At 50.6% G+C, this 27,021-nt stretch overlaps 1 protein-coding gene and 1 long non-coding RNA gene across 4 annotated transcripts in view; one reads left to right on the forward strand and one right to left on the reverse strand.

Moving 5' to 3' along the window:
* Positions 1–27,021, forward strand: part of ESRRB (estrogen related receptor beta) — a 159,794-nt gene that overhangs the window by 89,701 nt on the left and 43,072 nt on the right. For all 3 annotated transcript variants that reach the window (XM_045202035.3, XM_053928985.2, XM_024568219.4), the window contains exon 2: positions 18,783–19,192. In XM_045202035.3, the coding sequence (XP_045057970.1) occupies positions 18,783–19,192 (410 nt within the window). The remainder of the gene's footprint in view (positions 1–18,782; positions 19,193–27,021) is intronic.
* Positions 3,016–5,309, reverse strand: LOC123480550 (uncharacterized). The gene is made up of 3 exons (XR_006656604.2): positions 4,724–5,309; positions 3,548–3,677; positions 3,016–3,395 (listed from the first exon to the last, which is right to left on the reverse strand). It is a non-coding gene; the product is annotated as an uncharacterized lncRNA (long non-coding RNA).

Here is a 27,021-nt window from a genome sequence, read left to right on the forward strand (position 1 = left end):
TTTTTCCTCTTGTTGTTCCGATTGCTTGTTTTTTCTTCCTTATGTTCCAAATCATTGATTTGATTTTCAGCTTAATCCACTCTACTGTTGTTTTCCTGCAAATTATTCTTTATTTCAATTAGTGAATTCTTCATTTCTGACTAGATCTTTTGTATGTTGCTGAGGCCCTCACTAAGTCCCTTGAGCATCCATATAACCAGTGTTTTGAATTCTGCATCTGATAGATTGCTTTTGTCTGTTTTGCTTAGTTTAGGAGTTTTGATCTGGTTTTTTCATTTGGGCCATGTTTCTCTGTCTCCTCATTTTGGCAGCCTCCCTGTGTTGTTTCTATGTATTAGGTAGAGCTGCTATGACTCTCTGTCTTAGTAGTATGGCCTAATGTAGTAGGTGTCCTATACAGTTCTATACAGTGGCACAGCCTTCATTATCATCCAAGCTGAGTACTTGAGGTACACCCTTGGTGTGGGATGAGTACTCCCTCCTCTTGTGGTTGAGCCTTATTGTTGTTGTAAGGTCAATGGAAGAGATTTACCCAGGCCAATCAGCTGCAAAGACTGGGTAAATCACTGACCACCAATCTCTGCTCTCCATGGAGTACCAGCTGTGGAAGGGCAGGGTAGTGGTGCTCTAACAGTGTCTGTAGCTATCCACTGGGTCCATAGGCTCTGGAGTTTCCTGGGTGGTGAAGGCCAAGGTCAGCCCCGACCTGTGTTTTACCCAGGGTCACCCTTCCTGGGCTATAAATCAATCTGAGATGGCTGCTACTTGTGCTGGGCTTGGCGATTCCCAGGCAAAGCCAAACTCTGAATCTAGGCTGGCTGCTGCTAGTGCCATGCCTGAGGCCACCTAGCAAGAGTTGGGGACTGGACCCTCACTGAAGGGGGCTATTGTTGGTTTGAGAGGATTTAGGAAGTTCTAAAGCATGAATCAAGATCAGCCATTCATATGGAAAAGTCTCTGTTAACAGCTTGGGTGGACCCATAAATTGGGTGGGACAGAATCTCAGGGGATTTCCAGGGTGGGGCAAACAGTGTTAGCCAGGTTGATAGAGTCTCAAATATGGCACCTGCCTGCCAGCTCTGTGGCTCTGTTATGGGAGAAGGTTCAGAAAAGGGACAATGGCCTCTGCCCACCTTTCTGTGTGGGAGAAAGCTGTCCGCCAGCTCTTGCCTTGATGCCAGACACCTCAGTTCCTTCCCGTATGCCACTGGTGCCTTTCAAGCTTCTACACCAGTGCTGGAGCTCAGAAGGAGTGATTCTGAGTAAGTCTGTGCGTGGGTTCTTTAAGAGGAACCGCTTGGAACTCTTGAAGTTTCTTCTACTGACTCAGTCCCCTCTGGTTTTTGCAGCCAGAAGTTTTGGAGACTTATCTTCCTGTCATTGGAACCCTGGGCTGGGGGGCCTGGTGTGGGGCTGGGATGCCTTGCTCCTTAGATATCCCTCCAAAATTTTTATCCACTACACGTGGGTGTGGGACCAGCCCATCCATGTCTCCTCCCCTCCCACCAGTCTAGATGGATGTGGTTTCTTTAACTCTGTAGTTGTCAGACTTCCATTCAACTCAATTTTCTAATGGTTCTGAGTGATGGTTGTTCTATAATTTAGTTGTAATTTTGATGTGGTTTTGTGAGGAGGTTAGCTGTGTTTACCTATGCTGCTATCTTGAGTGGAAGCCCCTGTTTTGTGAATCATTCATTCATTCACTCAGCACCACTGAGAGCTCTCTCTGTACCCAGCACTTAGCCAGGTTTTGCGGGATCTGGATGTAAGTAAGACAAGGACCCTGCCTTCCAGGAGCTAGTAGGGGGAGGCTGACAGCAGCAAAGTCTAGTGTATATAAGTTATGTGTGTTCTAAGTTCAGCAGGAGTCCCTAACTCTGGAAAGTTGTAGAGGGAGCGACATTTTGGTTTGGTCCAACCAAAAACAAACCATACAAACAGAACTGAACAGACTGTGGTGGGGGCAGAGACCTTTGTGAAGGTCACCCCTACATGCCAAGTACTGTGCTAAGTACTTTCTTCTCATTTTCTCGTTAATCTTCATGCAGCCCTCTGAATAAGGGAATACGATATCAATTTTATAGATGAAACACTTGCAACTTGGAGAAACTAAGTGGCTTGCTTAAGTGAGCAGGAGAGATAGATGTTGTAATAAGGTCTGAACAATATCCAATATATCTTCTTTATACCATATCATGTCATGTTACAATATTAACTAATTTGAGAAATGTTTTTTTAAAAGTTCAGTTAATTTCCCAAGTATCACTTCTCTTTTTGTTTTTGGACATTATCTTCCATACATACTCTTTTTATATTGTGTATATACGTAGCCAGTGCAAAGGCCCTGGGGTAGTAATACCCTTGGTGTATTTGGGGCAGAGCAAGGGGGCCAGTGTGCCTGGACATGGGGAGAGGGTCAAAGCTAAAGTTGGAAAGGTAGCCAGGGCTGGTTGCAAAGGTCTTTTCAGGCTATGGAAGGGACTGGCTTTTATTTTCAATATGTTTTTCCATTTTCTTCCAATTCCCAGTGTTTCAACACTTGCACAATCCTACCCAGTGGATGCGGCATTATAAACCGACATTAAGGTTGTTTTCAGCAGTATTTGTGTGTGTTCGTGGGTGTTTGGACAGGTGTGTGTCTGAAGTGAATACTACAGGTCGCATTTCCAGCACGTGGCTATTGTCTTCTGATGAACTACCTTAAGCTAAACCGACAGGCGTGAGATAACTGCTTCACAGTCTGCTTGTCCGTATGGCTCCAGACCACTAAGGCCAGGGCACAACTGCTGGTGGAGAGGGGAGAGCACATTCTGGCGGTGCCCCATGTGTGCAAAGGAGCGGGGCCAAGGCAGAGCTGGGCCTGCCAGAGGCCTCTGGCCTGAAGCGGGCCTGGTGGTCAGGAAGAAGATGCCTCCTGAGGACAGGCCAGCATGTCACATGGCTCTTCACCGTCTCTTGAAGAAGCAAAGTTGGAGATTTACAAATTTTTCTTGTTATAAAAAACCACCTTTTTATTAAAATAGCTTTGCATTTACAGAAAAACTGCAAAGACAGTGCAGAGAGTTTCACATACCAGTGCCCGGTTTCCCTCTCGCGATCTTCTTACACTACTGGGGTGCGTGGTCACAGCAAAGACACTGACGTCGGTGTGTTACCATGGACTAAACCGCACACTTTATTCCGATTTCATTTATTTTTCCACTGAGGCCTCTTTCTCTTCCAGGACCCCAATCCCACATAGCATTTAGTTGTCCTGTCTCTTTAATCTCCTTTGGTCTGTGGCAGGTTTTCAGACTTTACTTATTCCGTGACCTTGAAATTTTGGAGGCAGCTGGCCAGGTAGTTTGCTTTTGCATATTTAAACTATTTCCACTTGGAACTGTGATCTTGAGAGGCTGTGAAATGTAGAGGTCAAGCTCAGAACTCAGGAATCAGAGGGGCCTGGGCTCAAATTTTGGTTCCGTCCCCAGTGCACAAAGGGACGTTGAACAAGGACCCCTCCCATCCTCAGCTCCTCCACCCTCACCGTGGTGGTGAGACTTTTTACCTTGGTTACCTGGACAGACATGTAAGCGCTCAGCAACCTGGGTTTGCTTTGGGTTTCCTTTGTGAGTGGACGCCACCTGGTGGGACTGGTCGCCCTGAAGCCTTGTTCCCTTCCTCTCCGGGAGCCAGTGCTGTGAAATGCCAGAGTGAAGGTGGGGAGGGTGCGACAACATTGCAGGAGACTGATGGTTTGCCAAGCTCTTGAAAAATAGCGTCCTAAACAGATCCTCACAGTAACTCCATCAGGTAGCAAGATGGGCGATCACTGTTTTAGAGATGAAGAAACTGAGGCTCAGAGAAGGTCAAGAACCTGCTGAAGGTCATGGAGGAAGGAAGGGGCAGAAACCAAGACTTGAATCTAAACTGGGAGAGCCCAGAACTGGGTGGCTCCTCCTCGCAGTGCAGCCTGGCCTGAACTGTCCGGTGGGTGAGGAGAGCAGCTCTGGGGTGGATGTGGGTGGAGAAGCCCCGCTCCTCTAATGCGGGGCTGGAGGAGGGGGTCCGCGTGGGGGGCAGGAGGACGGGTGTTTCGCTGGGCAGACACAGCAGGGTGGGGGACTAGGGAGTTATGGATTCCCCGTCTTTACACGTCGTATTGATCTGAGGTCATTGTGTTACAGGGAGCGCTTCATTTTGTAATGTGGATATTTTTTTCTTTAGGTGATTTCACTTTTAACCCTTGAGTTACCTGTGCAACCATGAACTAAAAGCTTGTGACCAGTGCCCAGCTTCCCAGGTTAACCTCGGGACTAACGGTCCCGTTTGCTTCCCGAGGGCCCACTGGGTCACCTCCTGTAGGCCTCTCTGGCAGAGGTTGAAGGGCTGTCTGCATTTTCCAGAGAGGGCAGTAGAGTGACTGAGACCAGACAGGGCAAGCGCCTGTCTCAAGGACACACAGCCTCAGAGCTGGGGCAGAAGCCAAATCAGTTAGTCTCCGGGCTCGTTCGACCAGGCATAATAAGAACTCAGAAGACCTTGTACTGCTTATTATTTCTTTAAAAACCTGAAATGTAAACTATAAAATTGCAATTCTACCCTTGAAATGGGAGCTGGGAGGGTGTGTGTGTGTGTGTGTGTGTGTGTGCACGAGAGAGAGAGAGAGAGAGAGAGAGAGAGAGAAGCACATTAGATGAGTGCATTTTGCAGACAAAGGACAAAGCAAAGAGCCAACATTTACCTTCAGTCCCACCAAGACACCGAGTCTGGAGGCGTGGGCAGTCCTTGTCAAAGGGGCCCCTGCGACCTGTGGCTGCCATTCCCTCACCATTGGGAGTCCCCACTCCATCCACTTGGAACTTTCTCCATTCAGGGTTCACAGGCCACCCGTACCCCACCATAGCTCTGCACACAGATAACATAGCCCTGGAAGTTCTTCTGGTTCTAAGTGACGTCTCTTCGGCCTGCCCCTGACATCGCGGTGTGCCCAGGTTTTCAGATCTCCAGATGGCCTATTGTCTCACTGAGAAGGCTGTGTTTACCCCGTCCTTTCATCCTTTTGGCCCTGGTGGCTGGACCTGGGTCACAGGCATGTGTACCCAGGGGGTCCAGAGAACAGCTTCTGTTCAGGCATGCTGCTGTCTTTGTCCATTTGGACAGCTACAACAAAATTCCATAAACCGGATAGCTTCCAAACAACAGAAATTTATTTCTCCCAGTTCTGGGGCCTGGGAAATCCAAGATCATGGCCCCAGCAGATTCAGTGTCTGATGAGGACCCAATTCCTGGTTCATAGACAGCGGTCTTCTCGCTCTGTCCTCCTGTGGTGCAAGGTGGCAAGGGGGCTCTCTGGAGCCTCGTTTACCAGGGTACTGATCCCGTTCACAAGGGCTCCACCCTCGTGACCTAATCACCCCCCCCCAAAGGCCCCACCTCCTAATACCATCACCTGGGGCGGGGTAGGTTGCAACATATGAACTTTGGGTGGACACACTGGGTTCACGGCCCTGCCCTGCCATGCTCTTTCTGGTTGTAGGTGGCCCCTGCTCCTCCTTCGAGTCCAGACCCACTGGGAGAAGGACAGAAGCCATTTCTCTTCTGCCACCTTAGAGGCCAATCTGGCCAGGAAAGGGAAAAAGTAACTTTTAGGAGTCACCACACTCCTCCAGAGTCAGTCCTTGACCCTAGTGTGTGGGGGGCTGGGGAGAGCCCGAGTGGCTGAACCCCCAGACGTGGGTGTCAGAATGGATTAGAGTTCAACACTTCGCCCTTTAACATTCCCGAGACACGGTGTGACCTGGGACACTCAACATCCTTATGCCTTAGTGGATTTTCCCATCTGTAAAATAGGACTGAACGTCCAGGGTTATCATGAGGATTAGCAAAGCCAATATGTGTAAAGCACTTTGCGCATAGTTAAATGCTTAACAAGAAAGGACATTTCACATTATTATTCCATTAAATAATACAGTTGCATTAGTGTCTTTTGTCCTCCGAAGGGCTTCCCTGTCTGTGTTCTCCTTACAACAAGCCAGCGCAGTGGGGTGGCGGTTCTTGGGTCCAGTTCACCCATGCAGCATCTGAGATGCAGGGAAGTATAGTAAAGCCACCGAGGCCACACAACAAAGCAGTGGGGCTGCTGAGGCCTGACTCTGGGGGCCCAGGGGGCCCTGGCTGGGGTAGGTGTGTGTCCAGTCTGGCATGCCTGCAGCCACAAGGGCATAGCAGCCCCTGCCTCCCAGTTTTCCACTCACGCTCCTCCCTCCCCTCCTCAGGAGCAGCTGTCCTCCCACCTTCCAGTGCCCTCCCCACTCCCCCCACCCCCGCACTGACTTCTCAGGGACGGGGTGGGGGCCCTAATTCTGTTTGGTGCTGGTAGGGGTGACTCTACTTCTCAAGCCAGTGGCAGGGCTGGTGTCATTGCCAGCAGCATCTTGGTGGGATGAAGGTTGCATTAGTGAACAGTAATTGAAATGCAAAACAACATTTTGATCGAGCCAGCAGGCTGTTTATTTATCAGATCAATAGTCAAAATGCTCCATCTGGAGAAGTCAGCTTGACAAGTGACAGCTTTTCCAAGGACAAGCCTAGTGAGTCCAGTGCCCCATCCCCAACAGCCCGGGGCAGGGCCAGGAGCCTGGGACTGCCCCCCTCCTCTGCTCCCCCCTTTCCGCATTTTCTTCTTAGATCCAGTTCCTAGAGGAGACGACCAAGACCCAAACCGCTAGGCCCTCCTTGCCGTGGCTGGAAGGACCTGCACTTGCCAGAGCTGAGGAATAATAGTTGACAGCTCCTGTTTATCAAGCACTTACGATGTGTGGATGCTGCTGGGGGTGCTTCCCATTTATTGCATCATTTAATCCTTGAAAAATTCTGTGAGGTTTGGCAACTTTATATTACAGATTCCGCAGGTGAAGACACCGAGGCGTGGAGAGGTTAAGCAACCGGTTGCACAAGGAGTAAGTGACAAAGATAGGATTCGAGTCCACATGGTCTGGGGCCCAGAACTCTTGTGCCTGGGTCCCCTCCTGGCCCCTTTCTAGAGAGCGGGGAACAGTGGTGGACCCTTTCTCTCACACGGAGTCGGGGTTCTGGCTCTGTTTTTCCAACCCCACTTTCCACAGGTTTTCATAAATTACATTGATTCTTGTGTTAAGCAGGGGTGTCCAAACTTTTGGCGTCTGGGCCCCACTGGAAGAAGAAGAGTTGTCTTGGGCCACACGTTAAATACACAAACACTAATGAAAACTGATGAGCAAAAAAAAGGTTTTAAGTAAAGTTACGATTTTGTGTTGGGCCGCACTTGTAACCATCCTGGGCTGCATGCGGCCCGAGGGCCACAGGTTGGACACCCCTGTCAGTTAAAGTGTCTTTTATTACATTTCAGAACCAGATTTCTTGATATGGATCTCAGACTCTTGCCTTTATAAATCTCTTCCAAGCACATTACATGGTTTTGGATTCACACATCTTCCATAACGTCTTACACTGGCGTTAGCAGGATTCAGTGGGAACTGGTGGTGAGGCTGACCCTTTAGGTCCTTCAGTGGGGACTGTGGGACTCAGGCCTCTGGGCTCTGCTCTTTGGCACTGGCTGACCCCCTTGCTCTGACACTGGTCCTGTCCTATGGCTCAGGCCTGTGACTGTCACATCCCGAGTGGCTATTGGGCTTAGGAACACTTATCCCACCTAACTCTCAGACCTCCTCATTCATTTGTTCAAATATTTTGTGAGCACCTATCGGGTGCCTGGAAGCGCTCTAGACCATGGACAGCAGAAAAGAGAGCAGACACAGCCCTGCCCTCATCTCAGGGGCAGAGGCCTCAAGGTGGGAGTTACAGCCAGGAGACGGCTCTGGGGCCATGTGGCTGGCACAGAGTAGCATGGGGGACAGCGGGCAGAGGACAGCACCAGAGTGGTGGGGGGCCAAGTCCCGAAGGCCTTCCCAGCTGCAGTAAGGACTCCTGCTTTCTGAGGTAAAGCCCTGCTATTTTGAGCAGAGGAGTGTTATGAGTAAGTCCTCCTTTGCTTTGTAACTCACTCCAGCACTTTCTGGCTGTGAGACCCTGGCTAAGATATTTGGCCCCTCTGGGCCTCAGTTTCCTGATCCGTAAAATGGGGAAAATGTTGAAGTACCTACTTCAACAGGTTGTTGCAAGGAATCAGTGACTGAGTGCACATAGTTCCGTGCCCAGCACACAGTGAGGCCTTTATCATCACACTGTCATCCACATTGCCAAGGTCAGAAGCAGGTTCCCAGGTGGCTGCAGCGCCAGGCCTTCACCTGTCCACCCGAGTTAAGATGTCTCCTTGTCATCCACCCAGAGACCAAAAATCTGATTCAGGAAGAGGAATGGATGCCTCAAGCTTCCTGTGTCATCTCTGCTGTGCATAAGGCCACACAGAAGGGCCACAGTCATGACCAGGCAGTGGATGGAAGGGCTGTCCCCCTCATTGGTTCTGTCCTGCACACTGGCCCATGGGGACACACACAGGGAAGCGGTAGTGAGGCCCACCAATTCACTGATTCCGTCTCAGGTTGCATCAACAGAAGTATAGTGTCTAGGATGAGGGAGGTGGCGGTACTGCCCTGCTCTGCGCTGCTCAGAACTCACCTGAAGGCCTGTGCTCAGTTCTTAGGCTCTTCTGTAGGAGGAATGGACAGAGCAGATGGTTATTCTCAAAGGAGGGCGAGTGCCGATCCTGGTGAGGAGAGGAAGGCCCCAGCCTCTAGCGGGCTTAGAGTTGCTGTGCAGGTCCTGACGGAGGGGCTTGTACAAACCACACTGGAAGCTCCAGAGGGAAGAAATATTTTGGCTCTTGACAAGAGTTTTTTTTGTTTTGTTCTGTGTTTAAACAATGTGAGTGGTCTAAAGATGGGAACAACTTCCTTCTGTCACTGGGGTGTTCTACAAAGGCAGGTGGCCACTTGGCAACAGGGACAGACCGGAGGCCCTTTGAGGTCCTGGCCTGGTCTGAGTGCCCCTGGCAGGAGGAGGGCCCTGCCTGCCCCTCCCAGTCTCTGCTGTCCTCCAACCCAGCACTCTCCCTGCCTGCCTCCCTCCCTCTCTTCCTTCAGGCCTCTGCTTAAATGTCTCCTCCTCAGAGAGGCCTTCTGTGGCCACCACATTTGGACACTCCACCTACCACCTGTCCCCTTCCTTCTTCTTTCTTTGCAGCACCTATCATTAACTGAATCGATACTCTTTGGTGGGTACCACTAGCTATGATTACTAGTCACTGTGTTTCAGTGACTTAACCCAGCAGAAGTTTACCTCTTGCCCACTCAACATTCTGGTGAGGGTGTTCAACAGGCAGCCTTTGAAGATGTTCTTCAGGGCTCCGGGCTCCTTCCAATTTGTGGCTCTGCCACCCTCCAGGGCCTCAGAGCCCCCAGCTGGATCCTCTGCCTGCATCCTCAGAGCCTTTGCCCAGATCCTGTGTGGCCTGCAGGGTGGAAAGAGACAGAGGGAGAGAGGGAAGAGGGGGCAGGAGTGTCATGGGAGATTTTTATGGGCCAGAAAGGGGGACTTTATAGCTTATATCACTTTGTCCACATTCCATTGGCCAGGATGAGTTTGTGGCCACAGCTAACCGAAAGGCAAACTGGGAAATGTACTATTTCTGATGTCTAGAAGAAAATGAAATTGCTTTGGGTGAACTCATAACAGTCTCAGCTATAGTTACCATATTTCATTGAATCTATGACCTCATCTATTGTTAAAGACACCATTATTTTTGGAACCACTAATTTAATTAAACTATGGCATGCTATCATTTCAAGATGCATTCTGATTGCCAAGATGTTAAAACATGAAAAAAAAAAATGGTATAGCCTACAGTCAGTGAAAAGGGACTTGTCACTCCTTGAGGCCAGTAACCTGTCCACAGGGCTGGAAAAGTGTTGCCCCCCTCCCCGCAGATACTCAAGAATTGGTAATGAAATGAATGGGGAAGGGAGGCGGTGAATGAATGAGATGGTGTGTGAGTTGTTCTTCTGGTCACGTGTCAGAACCCCTGTGTGTGAGCCTTGGAGTCAGGGGATCAGGTTCTTCTCACCCCCTGAGCAGAGGTGCTGCTGGACTTGTGAACACCCGCCAACCGTGACGAAGGCTTGCTCCCAGGACTCTGCCCCTGGCCAACACCCTTCTCTGCTGCCAGCTTCCGTAGTCTTCTCCCTCGCTGCACATGGGGGTGAAGTATGACCTTGTTCACACTTAACCTGTCCATCTTACTGCCTCTGTCCCTAGAGAGGCAGACGTGATGGCACAGATCTCATGGGGGAGACTCATTGCTGGATCCGGTGTACACCCCTGGGCCCGTCAGCTGGGCCAGTGGCGTGGAGATCTGTAAGAATTTGGAAATTCCTGCAGAAGCTCATGTGTGTGTGTGTGTGTGTGTGAACATCTGGGTTTAAGAAAAAATATATATATAATATTATATATAATAATTATATAATTAATGGATCTCAGATACACAGAATTTGATTAATTATAATCCTTGGTTCATGATACTCCTCACTGGCCTCCCCATCTGCCCTTCCTTCCTTCTTTCCTTCCTTCCTTCCTTCCTCCCTCGCTCCCTCCCTCCCTTCCTTCCTTCCCTCCTTTCTTTCCTCCCTTCCATATAATAAGAGCCCATGTATTCATGTCCCAACAGGAACTTTGGGCCTGGACAATTACTAACATTTAGCCACGTGGTCCTCCCCGCCCTAACCCCCCATTAAAGGCTCATTCTGCGTTCTGGAATAATGAGAGAGAGAGAGAGAGAGAGAGAGAGAGAGAGAAAATGAATGCTGGAGTGGGATGTCCCCTCCTGGGAGAGAGGCTAGTTAGCTCTAACAGTTGGTTCTAGTAGTGCCTGAATGAGGGGCCCCTTTGCCTGAAAAGGGACTTTCTCAGTGGAAGTCCCAGAATGCAGGGAGGCGTGCAAATGCATGATTAAATGGGTGGTGAAGTAGATGCACAGATGGATGAATGATGGAGAGAGGGAGTGAGCCAGTCTTGCTTGCAATGGGATTGACCTTTTTAGAGGCTGTGAATGGAAGCCATCTCCTCATTGCCAAAAAGGAGTGCTAGGAACTGGTAACTGCTAACATTTATTTATTGAGCACTTGCTGTATACCAGGCACTGTTCCAAGCTCTTTTCTGTATTAGGTCAGTAATCCTCAAGATGACCTTATAAGGTGATAATGATCACCCTCATTTTACAGATGAGGAAACAGGCACAGAAAGGTTAACTGACTTGTAAGGGACAGAGCTGGAAATCAAACTCAGGCAGTCCAGCTGCAGCCCAAGGCTTTAAGGCCCAGCAGCTCGGCTACTGGGAGGATCACACGTCATCTGGAAACTGCCAGATCGACGACAGCAGGTGGGATGCTTATGCCCCATCAGTACTTGGTACAGGGAGTCGAGAAGAGTTAAGTTCGAAGACATCAGCTCTCCAATAGCTATTGAAAGGAAGAATGCTAGAGGTGTGTTTGGGGCATATTCTGAATGTGTGAAGCTGTCCTTCCTCCAAACATATCCTTTGTGGCAGTCAGAGGCCAGAGTTGGCCAAATGGATTAAAGTGAGAGCCTCCAGGTATTTTGGGGTCCTACCTAAGGACACTCAACTGAGATGACCAAGGTGGAAATGGCCTCCTTGGTAGGGGGGGGTCCTAATTTGCAGCAGCCGCTGTCTGAGCCAGCTGTGGCTGTCCACAGCGGGCCCTCCCTGCTGTCCCAAGGCAGCCGCCTCCACGTCCAGTTGTCTCCTCTTCCTTTGGCAGAGCCTCTCTCTTTTCATTATGATGGATGCAGCCTGGAAAGGCATGGATAAAAAGCCCCAATTGAAAGGCACTAATTACCCATCATCATTTTCCATTCCGTAATTTGTGTGGAACGAGATTTCCATCAGTTGTCCGGGATCAGGCTGGTTTTGACTAATCCTCCTAACGACAAGATGCTTAATTACAGATTTTTGCCTGAGCTCCAGTGCACAGGGGAAGGCAGGTTCTCACTGTAGCCAGTTTGCTATTGGGTCATTTTGCAGTCCCGGGTCCCAGAGGGGCTCCCAAAGGGAAAAGAGAAAGAGAATGTTAGGCAAGTGTTACTGAGGAGACCAGGTAACACAGAAGACCATAAGAACTGTGTGTGGTGGTAGCCATGTGGTGATGGAGGCTGGCAGGTGGGCTGCTGCCTGAGTCGGCTCCTTCTCCGGGGCAGGCCATCAACTCACTGTGTCTCTAAACCCCCAACCAGCCTGGCTCTCTAGTTAGTAACTTTGAGCAAGTCACAGCTTCTTGGGGCTTTAGTTATTCACCTAAAAGTCACCAGGGTAGGCAGGAGAATCTCTGGGGACTTGCAATTCACTGACTCCATCTGCTGGTGTGGCTGTCCAGAAAAATGGATCTACTATTGAAAGATATACATACATAAGATTTTAATCACGCCATAGTGATAAAGCCCCATTTATTAAAGTATGGGACTCAAGCTACTCAAGGGGAAGGTCAATTTGAATTAAAGAAACATCTGGGTTTAAGAAAATATATGTATATATAATATTATATATAATTATATATATATGTAATTAATTTTGGGGGGGCTCCTCCTGCAGGGCCCCCCCATGTGCCATGGATGAGAATAAGTCTACCAAGACATGATCTGCTTGGGGAGGAAAGGTGGCCGATCTCTCAAAGGAGAAGGACCAGGAGCCTTTTCCTCAATGGGCTTTTATTGGGTTCAGTTTGCACAGGAATACAGGTAAAGCTCATTCATCATTGTCAGGCAGTAAGGATCAAACAATAGATAACACACAAAGAACTCTGAGGGCTTATTCTGAGTCAGGGTCAGTTAGCTAAAGGGCTATAAAACTTTGGGAAACAAACTCATTTCGTGCTTGGACCCTTATCAGAAAGCTGAGGGCATTCTTAGCAAAGCAGGTTTCACAGGATTTTATGTATTCTTTCTTAGGCCTGATCGCCCCGGGGAATCTGCCCTTTCCAGCACAGGACTGCACAGCCCTCTGTCTTTGTTTCAGGCTTAAGTCAGGCAGGGGAAGTAAGGCAACCAAGAGATTAGGAGACTTCTTGCAGACAGAATGAGGACTCAGGCTATGTCAAAGCTGGGGGGCGAGGGTCCATCACCCCTTTTTTCTGTAGCCCCCCAAGTCCTTCCCTGAGGGCCTCTTCGTGACCATGCCTGTCTTAGGTCGTCCCTCCCTTGAGGAATCTTACCCGTCATTGGCTAGCTGGTCGTGCACTGGGGGCCAAGCAGGGTGAAGTAAAGTGGGCAGAGGCGGTGTTCCTGCCAGGGAGATAAGCTTTGTTTCCTTAGTGGCTTATGGTCCCAAGGTCTCTCACTCAGCCTTAGCCATGGGGGTTTACAGCTTCTGAAACCAGGCAGGGTGGTTCCCAACAATTAATGGATCTCAGATATACAGAATTTGATTAATTATAATCCTTGGTTCATAATACTCATCATTGGCCTCCTCACCCTTCCTTCTTCCCTTCTTTCCTTCCTTCCTTTCCTTCCCTCCCTTCCATGTAATAAGAGCCCATGTATTCATGTCCCAACAGGAATGTTGGGCCTTGATAATTACTCACATTTAGCCACATGGTCCTCCCCATTCTAACTCCCATTAAAGACTCATTCTGCATTCTTGAATAATATTTTTTGTATTTATTGTTTTCCAGTTACAGTCATCCCACCTTTTCCCCCTTTTTCACCCCAACCCCGTCACCCCCACTCCCACAGTCAATCCCACACCACCATTGTCTGTGTCCATGAGTCCTCTGTTCATGTTCCTTTGCTTGTCCCTTCCACTTCTTTCCCCCATTATCTGCCCCCACTCTGGTCACTGTTGTTTGTTTTATTGATTAGGTTCCACTTATTGGTGAGATTGTATGGTATTTGTCTTTTACTGCCTGGCTTACTTCACTTAGCATAATGCTCTCCAGTTCCACCCATGCTGTCGCAAAGAGTAGAAGTTACTTCTTTCTTTCTGCTGCATAGTATTCCATTGTGTAAATGTACCACAGTTTTTTTTCAGATATCCCACTGTAATATTTTTGCCAATACATCCCCTGGGGCAAGGGTTATAAAGGAAAGAATAAACAAATGGGATCTCATCAGACTAAAAAGCTTCTGCATGGCTAAAGAAAACATCAACAAAATGGAAAGGAAACCAACCATATGGGAAAACATATTTGCCATTGATACCTCGGACAGGGTTTGATTTCCAAAATATATAAAGAACTCACACAACTCCACACCAGGAAGACAAGCAATCCAATTAAAAAATGGGCAAAGGACCTGAACAGACACTTCTGCAAGGAGGACATACAGAGGGTGCACAGACCCATGAAAAAATGCTCAGCATCACTAGCCATTAGGGAGAAGCAAATTGAATAATATTTTTAAAGGAAGTTTAGCTTTGTTCCTTTCAAATCAGCCTGAGAGGCTGATTCCTAACCAAGCCTGGCTAGAGGGCCTGAGGGCTGGCTTCCTTGAATAGTTCAGGTGGCCCTTCTTAGCAGACCAACTACAGAAATGCACATAAGAGTCTCTCAGGTGTTCAGAAACCATTTTTCTTCTGTAGAATAATGCCCCTTTCAGGCTTATTTATCCTCTTAATATGCCTAACCAACCACTTTCCCTCCTAGTACATGGCAAGTTCGATGTGCAAAGAGCTCTTCTATGGGACTTGGCGAGGAAAGAGCTTTGCTGGGTTTAACGGCAGGCCTCCAGCTGCTGGGTTTTCTAGAAGGGGTTTCCTGGGAGACCACAGCAGCAGCTGGCGTCCTCTGAGTGCTCGCTGTGTTAGCTCGTGCTCACCCCGAGTGACCCCATGAATGAGAGCTGTGGTGGAGCCCATTTTACAGATGAAGACCCTGCGGCCCAGAGAGGGTGACCTGTTGACTCACAGTGAACAGCTGCTGCGTGGTGGAACTGGCGCATCTGGTGCCAGAGTGCGGGCTCATAACCGGCAAGGGGCTCAGCTGCTTGTTTCCACTCTGAGGGGGTGGCCCCGGCACGGAGTCCAAGGAGGGCTCTGAGGGCACCCCCTCCGCTTGTGACCCAGATCTCTGCATGTGGTGGGGTGGACACGGCCCTGCAGAGGAGAGCAAGCCAGGCACCGCTCATCAGGCCAGGCCATCCCTCCTCTCTCCAGGAGTTTGTGTCTCGAGGGCCATAGATGCCTGGGATGACAGCTTGAAAATGTATGATTGCTTCGTGGTGATAACCTCTAGAGGTCCATGGAAGGACTTCTCAACTGCTGGGTGTCACTCAGAACTTCCAGGATTCTGTTGGTCTCTGTGTTAGGAAAATCCTCAGCCCATTGTGTTGTCCAGCAGAGGCAGAAAGGCCCCAAATCAGCGCAGGCCGCTCTGGGGTACAGGGCCCCACCCTGGTCCCTGGGAGGGCCAGGGGCAGCACTGGGTGGGGGTGGAGGGAGACCTTGTTTAATCAGATGGTGGCCAATTGAGGCCAAGGCAGCTCTGGCTACGCTCCTGTTCTGGACGGATCACCAGAAAAATGATGCCTTGAGGGGCTTCGACCGCTGACCCCCTCTCTTTCAGAGGCTGCCTAGATGCAGCATCTGACCCCTCTGCGGAGAGTCAATAGTCATCGACCCAGCTGGGAACTGCGTCCTGGCCAGCCACAGATGATGGGCTCCACATGGCCCCCGCCTCCCCAGAGCACAGCGTCAGCCAGTTCCCCCCATTCTGAGGCTGCACTCCCCCCTCGAACCCTCTCAGCCCCACACCCGCAGCCACCCCTGCTGGACCTGCCATCAAGTCTTCACCCCTGCACTCTCCCCACCCCCACTCTTCCATCTTTCCCATTTTCTCGCTCCTTCTTTCTGCTGTACCTCAGCCTCCACCCCAGAAACCACCACGCTCTAGGCCTCTGTTTCTCCCACTTCTGCCCTTTCTGACGCCACGCCCCTCCGTCCTAAAGCTGCGCCATTCATTTGCCCAGCCCTCAGTTCCTGTACCCCTTTTCCACCCCCTTCCCTCATACACCTAAGTCAGTGGTTTTCAGCTGGGGGTGACTTTGCACCCTCCACCCCCGGAACATTTGGCAACATCTGGAGAAGGTTTCAGTCATCACATCTGCATGAATGAAGCCAGACCAGTGGGGCACAGCGGGGGGACCCCTGTCAGTGTCGTATCCACCTGCCCCTTTCTGGAGCACTGCACGCTTGTGTTTGTTAGTGTCTGACCTTCCGCAAGGGTTCTGACATGGCGGGCTGTGCCTGGCATGTTCCCCTGATCTGGCTAGCACTTAGCACATAGTAGGTGCCCAAAATACAGGTTGAACGACTGGAAAAGACATTCTAGTGGGGCCAAAATGATCACAGATATGAGAAAAGCAAGAATGAAATCATTAGAATTGCCCCCACCCTCAGCTGGGACTCAGGCATCCAACTGGCCCTTGCTTCCTTCTCAGCCCCAGGGTCTCTGACCTGGGCCTGGGGGCGAGGTCTGGAGTGGGCAGCCCCCACCCACCCTGGTGTCCTTTGGGGCTGTCTGAGCCATGAAGCTGGGGGAAGACAGCGGGGACACTTAAGGCCTGTTGTCCCCTGGGAGTGGCTGCAGGGCTCTCCCTCTTCTTCCCTCAGGACACATGCTTCTTGCACATCCAAAGGACCCATCTGAAGTGGGCAGCACGTAATTCATGCTGACTAAGTAGTAGTTGCTCTCATTGCTGTTTATGTCAAGTGTATCTCCTGGATCTCTGGGGGAGGGGTGAGGACCGAGGGCTGAGCTGGGAGCTGTCTCACCCAGCAGGGTTTGTCGCAGCCGGCCTGGGACATTCCTGTGAATGGCAGAGCCTACAGCAGCGGGCAGGAGGGGGTTACACATGAAGGAGCACCCGGTCAGCCCTCCCTGCCTGCCCGCCCCACGCAAGGGCGTTGTGGGGAGGGACCCAAAGGTGCACTTGTATTTGCTCTGGAGATTTTTGCCGAGGTTACATACCCCGCCAGGCTGATGGTGTTTCCTGAGGACAAATCAGGACCCACTGGTGGATGGAAGGGAATAGGTGGCTGTGGGAAGCCCAGGAAGATGACAGGTCACCAGCCAGTCATGTAAAAGGACTCAGAGGAGACCCTCAACTGGGCCAATGTGAACAAAACATGGGGCTTGTGGGAAAAGTGTCTCCCAGGTCTTGAGGACTCAGAATGCTCAATTCGGAACACAAGGAACCTGGGAGCCTCTATCTCCAAACACCACATTCCAGTAAATAATAAACTTCTTAAGAGTAGGAGCCCTACCCTTATCTTTTATCTCCTTATCTGCAGCGCCCAGTTTCTGATTAGGACTGTCTCCAGGGCAGTGATTCCCCATCTCCAAGCTTCTTCGAGTGCAGATGAATGGGACAGCCCCTGGGGAGCACATTAACTGTGAACTCAGTAGTGGGACCAGGGACAATGAAGGCCCCTCCCCGTCACAAGGCTGCATTTGGTGACGTGGGTGTGTGACCAAGGTTGTGTAGTGGGGGCCGGCTTTGGGGGGATGAGGAGGCAGCCCCTTCCCCAGGTGGTGACCAGTCCTTCCCTCAGTAGGCTGCTCAGAACACAGGGGTTCCCTCTGAGGGACACTGGAGCAGGACTGTGGCTGCTCCCCCAGGGGAGCCCCCAGCTCTGAGACCCCCCTTCTCAGCCCGGAGCCCTCTTGCCACTCACGGGCTGCACCTTGGACCTCTCCAGCCCTTTTCCATCTCCAGGACCTTTCCCCCTTTCCTTTCACCTGCTCCCCACATGCAAGCCTTGGCTTCCTCTTTACCTCCACATGGCCAGGCCAGGCCAGGGACTAATGGCCCCTGACCCACCTCCTGACTCCAGGCCCTGGCTGGCCCAGGAGGGCTGGAGCTGGGCCTCAGCTGGGCTTCCCTAGCAGCGTGCCTCATCTCCCTGCTGTGAGCTTTCCCAGCCCATTCCAGAAAGGCCCTTCCCTCGCCCAGGGAGCTGGGACTGGGAGGGTCACACCCTGCCGCCCACCTTCCCACCAGGGTTCTAAGAGGAGGGGCTTTCCCTCCAGGAACGACAAGATGCTTCTCAGTGATCCTGTCACGGTGACGAAGCTCCGGTGAGGCGATCCGCCGGGGAGGTGGAAATTTAAGGTTAAGGAAAACAGCTGAGGAAGCACGGAGTAGGGGTTGGAAGGCTCCTTCCTGCTGTCTCTCGGAGGGGAAGAGCTGGGTGGAAGGCTGCCTGCTCAGGGGCCTGGATGGGAAGTGGGAGAGGGGGCCTGCGGCCACGCTCCAGAAGTGCCCTGGGCCAGTGGCAAAGCCCAGAGGGCAGCCAGTTTAGCTGGGACCTTAGCCACAAGCCCTGCTTCTTGCTCTGGCTGGCTCCTTTGGCATCTCTGGTTCCAATCTCAGTGATGGCGGTGTGGGGAGGGGAAGCTCCACTCTCCCTCTCGAGGCTCCAGGCTCCAAGCTCCAAGCCCCAGAGGGACCCGGCAAAATTGGTTTACCAGGTCATTGTCCTGAGGGTGTGCGGTCCAGGGCCTGGCACGCCCAGACTTTTTCAAGTGTAGCCACCATGGCTTTTATTCTTGTGCGGGAAGCTTATTGATCAAACAGTTTTTCTTTGAAGACTCAGAAGGTTCTGGGGGAAGAGGGGTGTAATGCTGAAACTTGCTTGAGGCTGTGCCCAGTCTCCGCTGAATTGTATCTCACCAAAGCTTTAGCGTAGAGCCCCTCCCCGCCGCCCCACCCACTGGTGCCCGGAGCCCAGGGCTAATTCCCGGGGACGCTGTCACACCTCAGCCACCTCAGACCTGACTTCCCCCTCTCTGTGTCCACAGGCTGCTGAACAGAATGTCTGCAGACGACCGGCACCTGAGCTCCAGCTGCGGCTCCTTCATCAAGACGGAGCCGTCCAGCCCATGCTCGGGCATCGATGCCCTCAGCCACCACAGCCCCAGTAGCTCGTCGGACACCAGTGGCGCCTTTGGCCTGGCCCTGGGCGCCCACGCCAATGGTCTGGACTCGCCACCCATGTTTGCAGGCGCCGGGCTGGGAGGGACCCCGTGTCGCAAGAGCTACGAGGACTGTGCCAGTGGCATCATGGAGGACTCGGCCATCAAGTGCGAGTACATGCTGAACGCCATCCCCAAGCGCCTGTGCCTCGTGTGTGGGGACATTGCCTCTGGCTACCACTACGGCGTGGCCTCCTGCGAGGCCTGCAAGGCCTTCTTCAAGAGGACCATCCAAGGTGAGTGGCAGCGAGTGGGGCCGGGATGGGTGTGGGAGGGGGCACCCCATCGTGCAGCCCAACAGGCAACTACGTGATTCCCTCTAGCTGCCAGGTCAGGCCTGGGTGTTGGGAACAGAGATTCACGGGCCCCCTTTTCTGTCTCACATATTGCCTCATCACAGCTGCGCCCCTCACTGGGATGGGGGACACTCAAATGTGTGCCCCTCAAAAAGCTGATTTGGGGGGAAATAGCATTTTTCTCCCTGCAATTGCAAACCCCTCGAAATATAAAGGGTCTCTCTCTCTCCCCAGCCCCCTCTTATTACACAAGTGGAACATGACTTTTTCATGTGGGCTCTGGCTGACTGAGCAAGGAAACGTTCCCCGGGCCACTCGCCCTGTCCAGGTCCCAGCGTGGCCTGTTTTCTAGGGTTTTTCTGATGCATCTGCATGTCAGCTGAGATGTTTCCCAGGGGCTATGGGGTGGCTGCCTCTTTTAATGGGTAATGGAGTGAATCATTCTGATGAAGGTGTACCAGCGCCCTGATGGGTCCCCTCTGGAAAGCAACCCCTAGTTAAACTGGGGGTGATGATGGGCTGTTATGAAGTTGAAGGCACAGACCAGCCCAGAGAGACGGCTGGGCCAGCGGAGCTGAGCTTCCTCCTGCAACGGCAGCCGTGGGTAGAACACTTGTAGCACCCATTCGGCTGAGCATCTGCCAAGCACTGTTCCAGGTGCTGGCAACAGGGGTAACAGAGGGCCCTGCCCCTGCAGGTCACTGAGATGGCAGTGCCACTGGGGCGGACACTGCAAACCAGCCTGGGGAAAACCCAGGGGCACCTGTCCTGGCCCTGGCCCAGATCCCTCATCCAGGACTTGCCTGCCTGTCCCCAGGCAGTCCTCCTTCCACTTCCCTTTTGGAAGAGGCAGGCCGAGCTTCCCTGGGATGATTCTCAGGGTATTCATTCAACAAACATTGATTTGTTGAGATGTCTTCAGATGACTATTTATTTATTAAACCAGTTGTGGGCATTAAGATGGGTCATGTTTCCGATTCTGCATATTCATTGAGATGGTGTGGCGCAGCGGCCAGCCCCCGGACCCCTGGGTCGGACGGCTCCACTCGTTACCTTACAGTCGGAGCTTAGGGCACCTAAGCCTTAGCCTCTCGCTCTCACCTTCAGTGAGAGGTCACGTCCCTGCCTCACGTGGAGCGGTGAAAGAGGGTTGGGTTAATACATATCAAGCACCTAGAATATGCACTGGCACCTAGTAAGTACAAAACAAGTGTTTGTAATTATTATTTTCACTTTTATAATATCACTTAAGACATATTATTGCTATGACAATGGATATACAATTTGTGTTATCTTACAGAGCAAGCTTTTATAATTACATATATTTAAATAAAACTATATTTTGACTTAACAGGATTTAAATTATTTTAGCTATTTTAGGTATAGATAGTATTTTTTGAAAAAAGAAACTCTTTTTAAAGAAAATACTAATGGCAAAATACTAAATGGCAAAAATTCAAACAGATCAAAAGAGCAAAACAGTAAAAAGTAAGTTTTGTGAAAACTCCTGACTCTGGCTCCCTGAACGTTCCCCAGAGGGAGCCATGGTAACAATTTCTCTGAGCAAATAGGAATCGAGCACTTTCGCACCAGGCACGGTGCTAGCCTCCAGCACAGTGAACGAATGCATCTGGTCCCCGCCAGCTTTGTACCCCAAGTCTGGGAAGAGGCCCTGGCATCTCTAGATTTGAAAAGCATTGCATGGTGGTTCTGGCTCCTGCCTCAGCCAGGGTGGAAGACCTCCTGTCCGATTTCTAATCAATATCATCAGATATTTGACAAATAAACATGAGATGTTTAAACCAATTTAATTTACTGAAATAGCATATTTTTTTTCTTCACAAACTGGGAAGTGATCGTGTAGGATTGACTCTGTGAAGTCAGTTTTGAAACATTGCTTTTTAGGAGACCACAACTTTTCCTTCTCCCTCTCATGTTCTTAAATGACCTGGAGAGTTCTGGGCCAAATGTTCCGAAGGCAGAGGCAGGTACAGATGCAGCGACCCCACTTACACTCTCAACGGAGGATGGGTGCTGAGAATGGCCTTAGCAAATCAGGAGGAGGATTTGTAAATAGTCTTACTTATTTGCTACCACGAATAGGATAATGATCTCTTCCTAGAAGTCAAACGGCGAACAGCAGCATTCCAGCGCAGGCAAAGCCGAGCTTGTCTCCTCTTTCTCTCGAGGAGAGTTTGGCGTTTGTCACTGGAAGGAGGTTTCTATCTTGAACAGGGAACAGTGAACTCGGCTTACTTTATTAACTCTTTGGTTTGGTTCTAACAAAGATTCTAATTCTGTTGTTTCTGAATGTAATCATTGTAGAAAAATTGGAAAAAAATAAGTAAAGTACAGAAGAGGGGGAAAAATGGCCTGTGATTAATTGCAGGGTCGCAGAGCCAAGCTAAGAACTGAGTGAGCGTTATGGAGCCACTGCTCTGAGTGAGGAGCTGCAGGGGAAGCTAGAGATGAGTGAGGCCTGCCCTCCCGAAGCTTAGGGCACCTAGGTCTGCAGGTGTAGCCTTGGGCAGCTTCCTAAGCACCTACCCGATTAAGAAGGATAGTTTCAAAAGTCCAACGACTTTCTCTGAGGACCTTTCATCATGGAATGATCCATTCACAAATCAGTGAATGCTTGGATAGCTCTGAAAATCACGCTCGCTCACACCCACCTTCCTCCTTAGGTCACGTTAGTCTGCTCAACTCAGTGACTGCACCAATATGGAAAGAAGCTTTGCAGAAGCAAGGATGTCATGACAGATTTAGGGAGAGAGGCCTCAGCCATCCCTTCTCTACAAGTACTTACTGAGCACTGACTGTGTGCTTGGCCCTGCTGGGGGTGGCTGGAGTGGGTAGGAGAGGTGGGAAAAGGACGGCCTGCAGGCCTGCCACCTGCTTTTGTAAATCAGGTTTATTGGAACCAGCCACACCTATCGGTTTTCATATAGTCGAGCTGCTTTGATGGTCCAACAGCAGCACTGAGTAGCTGCAACATAGACCTCCTGGCCACAAAGCCTAAAACAGAAAAAACGCGCATGCCCTTGCACTACAGCATCAAACAGGGTGGATGCGGTGCCCCTGCCCGTCAAGTGCTTATTACAACTTTTGCCAGATTCTTTGCTATGGAGAGGAGTTCCTTGTCCCTGCTGGGGTTGTGGTGACAGTCACCCACAGTAGACGAGCTCAGAATTAGGTTAGAAAGGCACGTTCCTGAGCTCCAAAGACTCCAAAGGAGCTAACCCTCCAAGTGATTGAATTTACTAGCATATCTAAAGGGAATAATGTGCCCATCAAAAGCATTGATCCACCTCAGGGGCATAGAATACAAAGAGGGCCTTGTCTAAGACACCACTTCCAGGAAAATGAGTCGGCCAGATGTGATCTAGTTCTCCCATGGGTCTTCTGTCTTCTGCTTGCAGTGAACTGGATTAGGCCAGTCAGTGTCTGCTTGTACTTGAGTGTGCAGACCTCTCTGGGCTTCTACATCATCTTTCTCCATTAGAGTAGTGTGAGCCTGCCCCTAGGAGATGGAATTCCTTTCTGTGGCTTCTGGGTCCTAGGCCTGAGTGCCAGGTTCTGGACCATGACCCTGACCCCCAGAGGAGCAGAAACCTGTGTAATGAGTACCGAAGCAATGAGGAGAACTTTGAGGGAGCTGCCCTGGGGCCTTTTCCAGGCCCTACTCCTTGGCGTGGTCCTCTCTCATTCTCAGCATTGACCCTGCCTCCTGTTCTGTTGAGAAACTAGAAGCTTCGGATGGGAACTCCCTCAGCCTGTTGCCACCAAACTGACCCACTCTCTCCCACATCTGCAGTATCTTCCACTCATCCATTGTGTAGTTATTTATAGCCACCCAGTGCTGCTGGAAGGCGTCTCCTCCCCCAGGCCCAGTGCTGCCAGCTTTGAATCTGTCTCCTCCCTACTTCCCAGAGACCCTCCTACCCATTATCTCCTCTTTTTTATCTTCTTCTCACTCCCTACAGTCTCCTTCTCTCTTTTAGCATTTAAATACCTATCTCCAGGTAAGAAAGAAAGAGATCTGCCCTCACACTTCAGCTGCTAGTATTCCCCTTCTCTTCCTCCTCTCAGTTCTGAACTCACCTCTAAGTCTCTCTTATGTGCTTAAAATCTCCTCCTGCCCTGGCTTCGACTGCCCCTGGAATCAGGACCAGAGTCTCAATTCCACAGCCCTTGACCTCAACTTCTCCCTGCGTTCCAGCTCCTTTAACATCCAATGAACATTTCCACGCAGGTGTCCCAGGAGCCCCCCAAAGGCAACAAGTGCTAAACGTCAAGTGTTTCTCCTTGCATTCCCAATTCAGTTCCAACCACTCCAGAACTTAAGCTAGAAATGGGTCTTTTCTTTAACTTTGCTTCCTGCCCTTTGTGCCTTCTCCATTGCAACCCAACGGCTTCTCTCCATCCCCCTGGTCTCAGCTGCCAGGCTTACCCCTTCCCAGTCTGTTGCCTTCAGTGCTGCCAGAGAGACCTTTTTGAACGCACATATGAACATGTCACTCTTCTGTCTTCTTGTGGGTAGAGTGGGTAGAATCAAAGCTCCCGCATGTGGTTGACGATGTCCTTTGCAGTCCCCCCACGGTGACCTTGCAGCCTCATCTTGTGCCCCCATCCCTTGCAGGCTGAAGGTCGGCCTGACTGCTCTGCTTTCTAGTTCCCAGAACTCATCCCATGCTTTCAATTTCTAGACTTCGCACATAGTCTTCTAGTCTTCTCTTTGCTCTCTGTCCCAACCTCTAGTCCCTACTTTTGTCCATTAGATATTAAGTTAGCTGGCATTTCCTCCAGGGAGCCTTCTTGGACTTCCTCCTCTCATTTGCCATGTGTAGTGCCCCTCCTGGGTGCTCCTATAAATCTCCCAGCACACCAGCAAGGCTGGCCACACTGTGTGGCTATTGCAATGACTTGTCCAATTCTCCAGGAAGACTGTAAGTGCTCAGGGAATAGCATTCCATATACATTGGTTTTTCACTGAGCCCCACATCCACCACAGTACCTGGCACACAGAAAATTCTCAAAGTGTCTGAATAGAAAGTGATCCCCAGTGAGGAGAAACCAAAGGTTTGTGCATATAAACTTTCAGGGATCTAGATAAAATAGTCCAATGTCTACTTACAACAACACGTTAATTTTTGTTATATTTCATTTTAAGTCATGTTGTGTAAAACACTGTATTTTTTGAAAATCTTTTACTACTCACATTTCGAGGCTTACCGAACTTTTCAATGAATCTCTGATAACAGTGTCTGTGCCTGCCCCAGGGCCACTTTTTGAGGCACTTTACACAGGGCCTCAGGATGCTCTTCACGTCCATTTCCGTTACTTGAGATTTTACGAGCATGTTCGGGTTTCTATCCCTAAAAGTTTTACTTTGAGCCATAAGTACGGATTCTAGACCATCAGGGCAGTTGTCTTCATCTGCGCCAGCTTGCAGGCGTGATTTCCACGACGTGTCAGGTCTGGACTGCTTCTGACACTGAACGGCCATCATTGTGAGGTCCTATTCTCAGCAATAGCTGAATTTGTGTAAAATTTCTTGACCCCCTTTGTCGATTCACTCGGGGGACTCGCATCGATAGCGGCCTTCTCAAATGGCAGTTGTTCAATGTAAAGTGATTGACACAGCACCTCTAATACGAGGCTTCTTAAAGACTCAAATATTCAGCAACTTCTTTTTCTAAAGGACAACATCTGGGGAAAGGTTCTGCCTTACGTGTGAGCTTATGAAGCAGTGGTTTAGTCCCAGCCACTGTCCCAGGAGCTGAAATGGAGCAATGGCCCTCCCTTAGTGGCCTTGTCTTCTAAGGAGGAAGGCAGACAGGAAATACAACAACAAATAAAGAAGCACAATGACAGACTGAGGCTAGAATTACGAGGAGAAAAACCAGAGACTAAAGGTGACTGACAGAGGGGACCTCACATAGACGGAGGGTTAGGGCAGGAAGTGCTAACAAGGTGGCTTGCCAGGTAAGGGGAAGTACGTGAAAGCCTCCTGGGACCAGCACACAGGCAGAGCAAAGAGCGCTGTGTTTCAGGACCAGAAGGAAGGCCAAGGTGTGAGTGAGGGCAGAGCGGAAGGAGATGGGCGGGGGAGGTTGGCGAAGTCACGGGGCCATGGTGAGTGCCACACTTGTATTTGCTTCTAAGTGGAACAAAAGCTACGGACGAAGAAACGAACACACGATGCATGGTCCCAGGGGCTGTGCAGAGGGTAAAGCCACCCTGGACCCCTCCTTAAGTTCCCAGGGCATATGGCCAACTTGGCAGGCCACTGGGAGGCCCCTTGAGCAGCTCCTGGGTCTGTGACTTAAGACGAGGAGGAGCAAGTGAGCAAGAGGCCCTGGCACTGTGCTTCCTCTGTACACCCAGGGCCCAGATGCCAGCTTGGAAGGAAACTCCCCGTGGAGAAGGGCAGGGGCATGATTGATGGGTTATTCTGTCTTGGACCACCTCCAAGCCTTTTGTCCTGGAGAAAAAGGCTGGAGGATCCTAGGGGACACAAGACAACAGGGGTGCAGAGACAAAGCCAGGAGTGGGTGAAAGTCAGGAGTGGGATACCACATGCCAGCCGGTTAACCTTGGGCAGGGATGTAGGTCCTCTGGCCTCTGTTTCCTCATCTACACAAGAGTCAACAGGCCCACAAACTGGCCACTGTCTGGAGGGCACTGAAGGAATGAGAGGGAGAACAAGTCACGATTTCTCTCTTCAGAGGCACAGCTGGCGAGTAAGTCAGGTGAGACGCAGAGGTCAGACAGGACAGGGAGGGCTCCCCAGAGGACAGGCGTTTAAGCAGGAGTGAAGCATTAATGCGCGTGGCAGGAAGCACAGTGCACGGCAAGAGCAGGGCCTGGAGGAGATGAACGTGTTCTGCTAAGGAAAGCGGGGGCTCAGCGGCAGATGATGGGATGGATGTCCAAGGGCTTCCCAAGCTGTGGGAGGGATGGTCGTCCCGCACGAGGGCTGCTTCACCTGGCCCAGAATCCCAGCTTCCCAATTAGTTGTGCCAACCTGGGCAAGTTCCTTAGTTTCTCTGGGCCTTAATTTCCTTGTCAAGAATGGGACTAATGGGGCTAATAAAGAGTTCCTGCTCCCAGAATGTTATGGCAGAAATTAAATGAGACAGACTTGTAACGTGTCTAGCTTATTGCCTGGCATATGATAACCATGAAATGAATAGTAATTGTTTTTGTTTTTTAATGCTCGACAGCAGGAAGCCATTGAAGGTTTTTGAGCAGGGAATGAGCCAAATCTCCTTTCAGCAAGATGATTCTGGCAATGATATGGAAGATGGTCTGGATTTGGCAGAGTCCAGGGGCAGGCGGACCAGTTAGGAGGTGATCTCAGCAGGCCCAGGAAGATAGAGGCCTCTGCACCAGGACAGCCGCAGAGATTAAAGGACGGGCTGGGCTTGAGAAACTTTTGAAAGGGGAGTCAGGTAGAAAGAATAGTGACTGGACATGAGACTGACCCTTATGGTAGATGACTGATTTTGGAGACAGTGAGGCTGTTAGGGGAAAGAAACCCAGAAAGAAGGATTTTCCTGGCGGAAGTGGGGCAGGCAGTGAGGAAGGGGTTGGAAGAACGGGTAAAGTTTGGTACATGTCGAGTTTGATCAGTTCACAGGACTTAACCCGGAGACTTGGAAATCAGGACCTGGGGGCCAAGAGCAGAATCTGAGTGAGGTTTGGGGTCTAATGAGATCTTTTAGGGTCGTGGTTCTCAGAGTATAGTCCTCAGGCCCAAAGCACAG

The sequence above is a fragment of the Desmodus rotundus genome, chromosome 7 (assembly GCF_022682495.2).
Source record: "Desmodus rotundus isolate HL8 chromosome 7, HLdesRot8A.1, whole genome shotgun sequence".
NCBI lineage: Eukaryota > Metazoa > Chordata > Mammalia > Chiroptera > Phyllostomidae > Desmodus > Desmodus rotundus.